The 11,059-nt window shown below is 45.6% G+C and overlaps 1 protein-coding gene across 1 annotated transcript in view; it reads right to left on the reverse strand.

The window, feature by feature from the left end:
* The window catches only part of KIRREL3 (kirre like nephrin family adhesion molecule 3), a gene marked incomplete at its 3' end in the record, with an annotated part of 588,432 nt that extends 578,511 nt beyond the window's left edge, over window positions 1-9,921 (reverse strand). The window contains exon 1 of the mRNA XM_083368619.1: window positions 9,864-9,921. Within this exon, the coding sequence (XP_083224745.1) occupies window positions 9,864-9,918 (55 nt within the window). The 5' untranslated portion in view covers window positions 9,919-9,921. The remainder of the gene's footprint in view (window positions 1-9,863) is intronic.
* Between the last annotated feature and the right edge of the window lie 1,138 nt (window positions 9,922-11,059).

Consider the following 11,059-nt stretch of genomic DNA (forward strand, 5'->3'; position numbering starts at 1 on the left):
TGCAAATCGGCATCTTTGGAAACTTACCACCTGTGCACTCGTGTAAGAACATTAAGGGCTGTTGGCTTCTCTCCAAAAACAATCATGAATGGCTTAGTAATTCTCTCCATCATCCCATTCACAAGGGATCCTGGTCTTGTTTTTATACTCACATTTGAATATTCCATATTCAATACTGCCCTGCTCATCTATTTGACCATCCCTCAAAATAAATGTACATCATAAACCAAAACCGTTCTTTTTATGTCGGCAATATGTGATTTCTTTACCCCCATTTTTAACGCACATCTAACCACGATATTATAGATACTGCATCTCTGATTCACAAAGATTTCTCCAAATATGGTTTATTTTATTTATTTTTATTTATCAAATTTAGATAAGGCCCATCTCATTCACTAGGTGACTCTGGGCAGTTTACAAATAAAAGCTATAAAGGAATACAATTAAAAACAGGATTAAAACAGAAGTTAAAAGAAGTTAAAAGGCAGAGGGAGTGCCCTGAAGTCCTCAAGTTTACTACTTTCATTCCAGTCTCCAGGAATGTAAAAATGGTGATTTCTATGCACATACACGGGTCTAACACAGTTTTCAGAATAACAGAACAGCAGAGTTGGAAGGGACCTTGGAGGTCTTCTAGTCCAATCCCTGCTCAAGCAGGAAACCCTATACCATTTCAGACAAACAGTTGTCCATGATAATCTAAATACATCATGCCAAAGATAAGGGTTCTCTTTCCTTCCCTTAACCACCCTCAAAAAAGCTGGCCTGAGTTCAGATTATAGTTGCGAGACCAACATTCCTAAATTGTTACTGCACGCATAAATAGCCCTGACACTTATTTGATCATCATAACAATATTGACACGAGGCTTAAATGTTGCAGTTTTACAAGACATTTGTTTCCAAGATGAGTTTGCTAAATTGTTGCAGTATAAAGGAAACACTTAGCCATCACTGTCATTTACTGATAATATATAACCCATGTTTCTGCTATGAATATATTCGGGTGGCAAGTAACACAACCAAGTTCCTTTGCTACTTTCAGCAGGCAATAATACTTTATGTGAGGACTTTTTTTCTGTTTGTCCAGTGGAATAAACAAGGTAGCCTTTTCCTTAAAAATGAAATAAGGGCATAAACCCTGGATTCTCACTTGTGCTGGCAGTTATGCCACTTGCTCTAGGCAAAACTACCTATAAGGAAAAAACAGGATTCTGAAGCATGTCTTTAAAAAATGATCAAAATCATTTAGAAATGAGGGTATTTGCATTTCTAAGCATGACTGCTCCTTGCAGCGAGTCTTTGGAACAGCAACACTTGCCCAATAAAATGACTTCCTCTTGCGATACATCAGAATCCAACACAACAGTGTGTGTCACTTAAAATCAGATCTTCCTAAGTGCCCTTGTCAAAGGATTAACTCTTCCCAATTTTGCTTTGAACAAATTGCACTGTTTGCCAGCCATTGTCTGTTTTGTTACTATTGCAAAATGCTGCCAGGTGTTACTACTATGAAGCAGCACGCAAATATTTTTAACAATTAAAGGTGATGTGCCAGAACATTTTCTCACTTGGAACAGAAACCAGAAGATCTGAATGAGCAGCCACAGAAAGCCAAACTTACTTAACTTTTGTAACAGATAGATTCATATCCCACCATTCCTTCAAGAGTGGGGTACCATTCACTTTAACACTTTCTTCCAAATTCTCCCCACAGCAGCCCTGTGAAGCTACTGAAAGAGAGTAACTGGCCCTAACACACAAATGAACATACCAGACTGAGGTTGACTAGAATATGAACTTCCTAAATCTAAGTTCAACATTTCAACCGAAACACCCTACACAGCTTTGGCTGAGTTCGTCTTCTGTGACTCAGTTCAAGTATGTTGTGTGTGTAAAGCTGGATGAGAACTTCCTTATCACCTTATGAGAGGTGATAAGGATTCTCCTGGTCATGTGGCTTAGCAAACTCATTGATGCACATCCTCCTTGCATCACTGAGATCTTCTCCCCTTCACTATGACATCCTTCCCTTTGCAAGATGAACCACTTGGGGTGAATCAAAGTTTGTCAAACTTTGGACCAGAGGGCATGTGGTTTTGTGTGTTGCCTGCATCCCGCGGATGGGGCTTCATTTGTTTGTGTGGCCCGGTTTCTGACATGCTCTGGACTGTTATCGATCCACAGACCAGAGGTTGGGGACCCCTGCTCTAGACTGGGAAAAGCACCCACTCCGTTTTTTTTTAAACAAACAAACCCCAGGAATTATATTGGGAGAAAATGCCATCTTCGAGCAGATGATAAATGCTTCTAAGCAGTGTAATAAAGGGAAAACTATTTCACTTCATTTATAAAATCGTTAGCTTAACTTTCATTCATCAGAACTAGTGCAGAGATAATCACTAATTAAGAACTGGAATCTCTTTAACAGTATGTAGAGAGATAATATTGTAAACAAGTGTGTGATCTTACCATAGATATGGAACCCCTATTTCTCTGAAAGCTTTAAACAGAAATTGGGAGGAAGACAATGCTTCCAGGAGGTTGGTGTCTGCTCCATTGATTAAAAAGGATGTAGGTATAATAAGTGTGTCCCCGTGAGGCACAGATTTACCAAAAAAAAAAGTCTGGCTCATGATTTAAACTGAACAGAAAAAGGAGGCATATTAGCAAAGAAGAGGCAGATTACAGACTACATGCATAAAAGGAGGAGAAAAAGCACCTTTACCAGCCTCTAAAAAGCACAAAAGAAGAAAGTCTATTCATGAGTTCAAGAAAAATAAATAAATAAGCAACCTTGATTTTAGATTGTAAAAATGATTTTTGCCCATTCCCCTCCCCCTTCCTCTGGTGAATCCAATTCTTTGAGAAGAGCTCCTAATAGACTCAGTTGACAGGGGTAGCCTAACTAAGTACAAGGCTCACAAAAGTTTCTGCAAACATTTCAGAACAATGCTTCACTGACTCATTGGCTAAGTTCACACACCTCATGAAGGCACTCTCTTGTTGCCCAAGCCATAATGCCACTCAGGAAAGGAATTTACAAACCAGGATTGACAGATAAGGGGGCTGAGTCCTCTTACCATACTAAGCCATTGCCAAATAAGGAACTAATAAAGGAGAATGTTTGTATTTGAAATGAGGAGGTGCTCTCTCTGATCTTGGTTGTTTTCTTGGAGATTTTTCATTACCCAAACTAAGTAACATCATCAGTATTGGTTGGGGGTAATGAAACATCTTCAGGAAAACAGTGAAGCTCAGAGAGCACCAGGGACCCCTCAAGGAGCCTTGGTGGAGCAGTGGGCTAATGCCTCCTAAAGTAACACAAGCTGCCTGCAATTAGTGCAGGTTCGCATCCCACCAGGCTCAAGGTTGACTCAGCCTTCCATCCTTCCGAGGTAGGTAAAATGAGGACCCAGATTGTTGGGGGCAATTAAGCTGACTTTGTAATAATGCCGCTTGGGGTGTGTGTGAAAGCCCTAATAAGCAGGCATATACATAGAATGAAGGCTACTGCTAAGCTTGTAAGCCGCCCTCAGTCTTCGGAGAAGGGCGGGATATAAATGGAATTAAAATAAATAAAAAATAAAAAATAAGGAAAATTAGAGTATAATAAATATTAAAATGACAGACAGATCCTATTGTGGAAAGTCTCCCTACAGATTCTGCCTTTAATGGCAAGCCGAGAACATACAGGAGGTGAGTTCCACCAAAATCACTGGGACATTGGCTTCTTCCGGACCGAAGCAGCCATTCAATACCCACAGATAAAGAAGAAGGAAAAAATAGACTTTGGAGAGACTTCTTATGAAGTGTGTCTCACTGCAGGAAGGGGAAAAACAAGTTTCTGCATGCTTCTCATTAAGAAAGCAATAATTTAAACCTAGACCGAGCAAACTAAGATTCTAAAATACTGACCCCACTTGATGCAAAGTATATTCTCCGATAAATCTTCAGGCTAGGGTTGCAAGGGGAAATTGCTCTTGGCTTCATTCAAAAGCTTCTTCCACATGGCAATAATGTTTGGTGCAACATATGCCTACGTAACTACGAGTCTACGCCTTTCTTTCTTTACTACACCTTTCTCTTATTTGAGCAAATGTGCCACAAATTGTTTGTTTACCTCTCTACCCACTTTGGATTACTACTGTATTGTCTACCTCCTGAACCCCAGCCACTCTTTTAGATCTTTCCCTAAATGAACATTTTGATATTTCCCCAAACATGCTGCCTTCCTTATACTTAAATTATAAATCCTCCAACCTTGTGCTAAGGTGTCTCAAATGCTTCCTACTCCAAAACCTGACTTAATTTTACATTGAGCAGATTTCCCAGCAAGAATTTATGAGGAAAATAAATACTTAAGTCTAATAAGAACTTTAGTCCTTGCTAATACTTAACAAGGATGAGAAATCTTCTTTCTAAACCATGTATCTACATGAATGCAGGATTCTAGTCCACTTGTACTATGGTACGGGAATCTTAGAAGACCTCACCCATAACTTCATTCATTCTTCAGTGTATCTGACATCACAACCACATTTTAGCTAAAATGTTACATCCCAACCCAAAATCTAGACAACATAGTTACGCATCAAAAGTATACTATGCTGTAATAAATGCTATAGTTCTGGTGGGACACTGATTGAAGATTGACGTTGAGGGGAGAAAACATAGAAAATGTATTTAAATGTCTGTTAGATCTGCACATAGAAGAACCCTCTAGAAAGATTGAACAGGTAATATTTCCAAGAGGAAAACTGATTATCGTTAGCTAAATTCTCCATGAACTTTCTTTTCAAAAGGGAATTGAGAGCCAAAGAGCATCTTACTATTAATTTTAAGTAGCTTCATTCTTTTCAATTTTTATTCAGCACGGCTGGTTCCCTGTTGGTTTTTCACCCAGCACTGATCAGATGATCCAGTTCTGCACTAGACTGCATTAAATATCTTAGGTATTATTGCAGATTGCAAAATATCAAATACTGCTAAGAGCAGCAGAAAAACGGAATGATAAATAAGATACTTTCTGAAGTCTTGGTGGAAAGCCTGAAAAAAAAATGTCAAAAGACTTCTCTTTGAGAAACTACTCCAAAGGGAATGCAGAAAAGGCCTGACTCTTGTCTTCCTTTGTGTGAAGGTCTTTGCGTGAAGGTCTTCCCAACCAGAAGGTGCCTAGAACATGCCTCATTGGTGTCACTTTATCCAAGAAGGACCTCTGTTTCCTATATTGATTTCCATTTTGGAAAAGCCATTAGAAGTCTGCGCTGTTGTATACATGGCAAGACCCACAACAGAACCTTAGGTGCACCTGCTGTCACTTACCATTCAACGGCTCTACTTAAGTGGCCAGGTGGAAGAGCCTTTGCAATCTCTCCTGCTACAAACAGAAGAAAAACTGAGCTCCACATAACAGTATCAGGCAAGTCAGTGGGGCACGTGTGGCAATGGTGGAGGAAATGGGCCAACCCATGACAGAGTCTCAAATTACGGAGTCAGCTTGCCCCACGATGCTTAGCCATCTCGACCAATAGATGCAAGCCGATAGGTGGAATACGTGCCTAAAGTTCAAATAGAGATTCTGGTTTCTAAGTTCCACTGAGAAACAGCATTCCTCCCCAAGCTACCCAGATATGCAAAAGTCCTTTGTCGAATGTTGTTGAGTTGGAGAAGGGGAAGGAAGAGGAGGAGGTAGAGGTGGAAGTTCTTACAGCACCAGCTCTAGAGGTTTGCTATGTGACAGCAACATACTGCTCAAAAACTCAGTGAGGATGCTATCAGGACTGAGAAGGGAAGAGATAAGGGGGAGTCTCTTTCCTTATTTCTACCCTAAGCTATTTCAGAGCAAGGGAACAGAAAATCCAAAGCAAAACCTAGGAAAAACACTAATTACCAAAAGCCTTGGTGTTTTTGCCTGTGACAGGGACACATTTTTTTTTCTACCAAGGAACACCACTGTTGTATCAGGCTGGTACTGTAGGAGGTGAATTGTCTCGTGACATTGTATTAGTTTTCATGACATACTATATAGCCCTGACAGCTTAGGGAAAGCAAAAGCAGCAGGGAAGGGAAAAATCAGTAAGGTGGGAGGAACAGACCAAATACCTATCCATCCATCCTGAGACAGGATATCGTCTAGTTATATATACATGCTGACCAAGAAGCCTAACACCACCCACAGAGAAGCAATTTCTTGAGCTGCTGTGCCATCTTAAGGGAAACTTAAGATGACTATAAATTGAGCCCTTCCAAGCTGTGCTTTTCCAGATCCCTTCCCATTTTAATTACTGTACAATACCGAGACTCTGACTTAAGGTACCACAGGTGTGGAAAAGCGAGCACTGTGGATTTGCCCCTAAACTTTTACATGTTGGTGGTACAACTGAAATTTGGCTTCGAAGATCAAGTCTGAAAATTATACTGCTAAGTGGCTTTAAAAAAAAAAAAAAGCTCCGCAAGAACCCAGGAGCCTATTAGCCGTCTCTCTTAAAAAAAATAAAAATAAATAAAAACGGATGTACTTTGCACCATGAAACATTAGCCAAGAGAAATCACTAAGACTTGCTTAAAGGGAATGCCGAGATGCAGAACATCCCTTACAAAACAAGTGATTTGGAAAACAGTAAGTAGATATTCCTATCTGAGGATCAGCCATCACTTCCCAAGGCTGAGTGATATGACCCAGTTTCTGAAAGCTCACCCCTCTTTGACCACCTGATTTGAAGGACTGGAATGGACATCATTTCATGCAAAAGTGCATATTCTTGTGAGACCCTGGATAAGACATGAATTTTCAGATGTCTATTTGGAGATCCTCACCGTTCTGTACTCAGTAATTTTATTTATACATCTCAGCCAGACACAAATCCCTTACAGATTCCTCTTGCTCCCAGTTCCCAAATATATTATTCTGCAGCTAGTTAATTTTTTCCTCCCTAACCCAATGCAGATCTTCTTCCAGCCTTGAGGACTAGACCAGTGCTTGTTCTCACTTCCTAATTGATACTGCTGGGCTTTTAACTCAGTATCAACAGCCTTGTGGGCAGCACATAGTAGCCTTAAAACTTAAGTAGTCACTAAAGAATTTGGCATGCACTGTTAAGACCATCAAACTTCACAGCAAAGAAAGGAAAGAGGAAAAAGAAATCATATCCACAAAAGTGTCTCTAGTATCTTACCCCTGAAAAATAATGGACCTTCAGGTCATAATCTACTAAAGATGCATGGGAAAGAAGTCCCACCAGTAGCAAATGGATTTAAGATATTCATCTGGCAGAGAAAACTTCTTGTATAAAGCTCATCCCGTTCAGTCTTTTAATAGTACTTTAGATGCTGGCTTGGTCTTTACAGCAAAAGGATGAAAGCAATGCCAGATTCCCCAAGCAAGTTTTGCTGAACTATTAACACAGTTTCCTGCCATCCTATCATTTGTGCCTTCAAATATAAACACACACACACACACACACACACACTAATTACTATGCTGTAGAAAGGAACAGGAATAGCTTTGGCCAAAGATCTACACCATCACCCCAAAAGATACCAACAAGCATTTTAAGGGCACACTTTTTATGGAATGGGCAGAAAAGAGCTCTGGAATTTTACTTTTAAAGGTGCATTCCTCTTTCCTGCCTGCCCAGATTTGAAGCAGAAAATCAGGAAGAAGGGGGGAGGGGAAATGAACAAACCCCCGTTAGATCTAAATGCCTGTCTGTATGTACCTCCAACTCTCTATATGTTCCTCTAACATAGCAGTTCCTGGTACCAAAAAGTGAGGAGGAGAACCGCTGGTATCATCATCACAAAATGATAACCAAGAGCAGACTTCTCAAATCTTGGCCTTTTGGAAAGCGGCCTCTTTGCCCAGCAGACTTATATAAAAAGCATAAAAAGGAAAGAGGGGCGGGGGGGGGGGGGGAGAAGCCATTCTGATCTACTATATTCAAGAAGGAAAGGGAGAGGAGAGCCAACCCACCCACCGCAAACTGCTAAAACAAGATAAAACACAAAATGAAAATGAAAACTGGAGAGCACAGTAATAATTACCCAGTCTCACACTCCCAGCCGAGGAGACAAGGATGATGGAGTTTGGGTTACCTTGGGCAGTCATAAGCACCTAAGTTTGCCTCTTCACTTCACCCACAGAGCAACCTGTTGGGTTCCTCAACACAAAAAAACATCCAGGGACCACAGCTCCCAGAGCATGGAGCTTGAACAGGTGGATGTCACCCCGAGGAGAGGGTGGCACATAGCTTTGGCAGGGGGAGAGGGTGTTTATTCTCGGGCACCGTGAAAAAACAACAACAGGCAAGTTCTTCCAGCTCCCCAATTCCACAGGTGACCCTCCAACATCCCAGATCCAAGCCTTCATCCCGCCTCCAGAAATTATTCCTAAGCCAAATTGCTTCCTAAGCCAAGGCGACTGCAGCAGAAAGCTGTTTCCAGGATTCAAGTTTAACCACAGGTTTCTCAGATCTCTCCCGCAGACGCGCGCGCGCGCACACACACACACAACACAGCCCTTTTTCGCCTTCCTTTTTTCTTTTAATGATGCTGAGCCTTGAAAGCAGACCAGACTCCGGTCACTCCCACGGTCGCACTTAACCCTACAGGTTTCTGCTGAAGCCCCCCACCCCCAAATCCAAACTGAAGGCAATCGCCTCTGCCCTTGGGGAAATCGCAACGCCTGTTCTCTCGCCTGCTGCCTCGGAGTAATCCAAGAGACGCCGATACCTGAACAAAACCGCGGAGGAGCTGAAGAAGGACCAACCTCTACTGGGCAAATCCCCCCTCCCCCCCCAAAAAAAAACCCTACCAACACTTCGAGGCAGCTTATGGCGGGATAAGGATGCTTAAAAAAAAAAGAACAAAAAGTCCCTGGTCGACCCTTCTGAGCAAAGGTGGCCAAGAAGGAGCTGTTGCCCCCCCTCCTCCTCCTCCTCCTCCTCCTCCCACCCCTTCCCCCTTCTTTCCAGGCGCGCAGAAAAGGGCATCTCAAAAGCCTTCTCGAACCCCGCTTTCACCGTCGGCGGGCAAGAGCAAAAGTCATTTTTCTTTCTTTTTTTCTTTTTCTTTCTTTCTTTCTTTTTAGGAGAAGGAGAGAAGAAAGAAAAAGCCGAGCGATGCAAAGGCGGTCGGGCATCCGTTCAGCTGTTTCCCAAAGAGAAACGCACACCTCGCCCGCCTTCCCAGGTCCCCTTCTCCTCTTCGGGCAACGGGGAGAGAGCCCGAGAAGGGTGCAAGGGGCAGCTCCGGGCACCAAGTCGGCAGGAGTTTCTCCCGTTCCCCCCCCCCCCCCCCGCCTCGTCCTCTCCTCTCTTTCTAAGCGCAGGTCGGGCGGGTTTCCCATCCCAGAGTCAGTCCCGACGAGCCGAATTCCCCGGGCTGGAAAAAGTAACCGAAGGAAGGAAGGAAGGAAGGAAGGAAGGAAGGAAGGAAGGAAGGAAGGAAGGAAGGAAGGAAGGAAGGAAGGAAGGAAGGAAGGAAGGAGGGGAGGGAAGGGAAAGGAAGGGAAGGGAAGGGAAGGGAGGAAGGAAGGAAGGAAGTAAAGAAGGAAGGAAGTAAAGAAGGAAGGAACGAAGGAAGGAAGGAAGGAAGGAAGGAAGGAAGGAAGGAAGGAAGGAAGGAGGGGAGGGAAGGGAAGGGAAGGGAACGCAGGAAGGAAGGAAGGAAGGAAGGAAGGAAGGAAGGAAGGAAGGAAGGAAGGAAGGAAGGAAAGGAGGAAGGAAGGAAGGAAGGAAGGAAGGAAGGAAGGAAGGAAGGAAGGAAGGAAGGAAGGAAGGAAGGAAGGAAGGAAGGAAGGGGAAAAAATCCAACGGGGCTATGTGTGTGTGCGGGGGGGGGGGGTTGTCTCTCGCTTACCTTGGCTGAGCAGAAAGAAGCAGAGCAGAGCCAAATCCGCCTGGAAAGCTTTCATTCCTCGGAGTTGGCGGGAGATGCGAGGCGAAGTTGCGCGCTCGAGCCGTTGGATCGCCCGCCGTGGTCGGCGCGCTAGCCCAGCGATCAGCCGCCGCGTCCGCCTCCTCCTCCTCCTCCCGGCCGACGCTCCTCTTTGCCTCGGGTGCCCGGAGCCCCTCGCGAGCTTCCCCCCCACCCAGCGGTAGCGGCCACGGCGGCTGAGCGGAGCCGGAGCGAAGCAGAGACAGAGGCAGCGGCGGCGGCTCCTCCGCCTTTTGCCTCTCCGGCTTCCCCGTTCGACTGGCGAGCTGGCCGGCCTCGTCGCTCATGTACGCGCTCTCCGCCGCTCCATTCCCGAGTCTCCGAGCCTCGCCGGCCGCCTCCTCCTCCTCCTCCTCCTCCTCCCGCGAAGGAGCTCCTCCTACCGCCGCTGCCTGCCCGCCCGCTCGCCTGACTGACTGACTGACTGACGCGGCCAGCGGGTTAGGCTTGAAAGAGGAACTCCTGGCCAAGGGGAGGCCAGGCGGGCAGGCGGGCAGAGCTGCGAGCATTACAAGTTTGGGGAAGCGGCGGCGGCGGCGGCGGCGAGAGGCGAGAGGCGAGCGCCTCAGGCGAGCGCCTCAGGCGGGCGGGCGGGCGGCGCGCTGGGGGTTGGGGGAGAAGCCGCGAGCCTTCCAAGTTTGGGGAAGCGGCGGCTGAGGGGAGAAGTGAGAGGCGGGCGCCTCAGCCGTCCGCCCGTCGTCGCCCGCCGCTCCTCCCAGCCGAAGCGGACCGCTGAGGGGGCTCGACTCAGCGCTGTCTGGGGATGGCAGCCGAGCGCGGGCCGGGCTTGGCTTCCGGAAGGGCCAGCGGCTCTCCTCAGCCCAGCAGGTGCATCAGGAGGAGCCGCTCCGCGACGCCCTGGGCCCGGACGGCAGCCCTGGCCGAAGGCGGTGGCTCTCGCCAGGGCGAAAAAGGCGGATGGGCAGCCCGCCCGCTTCACCCAGGCGAGGCAAGTCCGCGAGACGGAAAGGGCAGCTGGAGGGAGCCTCACGAAGCGCTGGCCGCTTCCAAGGCGGGGAGAAGAAGAAGAAGAAGAAGAAGAAGAAGAAGAAGAAGAAGAAGAAGAAGAAGAAGAAGAAGAAGAAGAAGAAGAAGAAGAAGAAGAAGAAGAAGAAGAA

Source organism: Vipera ursinii (genome assembly GCF_947247035.1).
Source record: "Vipera ursinii genome assembly, chromosome: 8".
NCBI lineage: Eukaryota > Metazoa > Chordata > Lepidosauria > Squamata > Viperidae > Vipera > Vipera ursinii.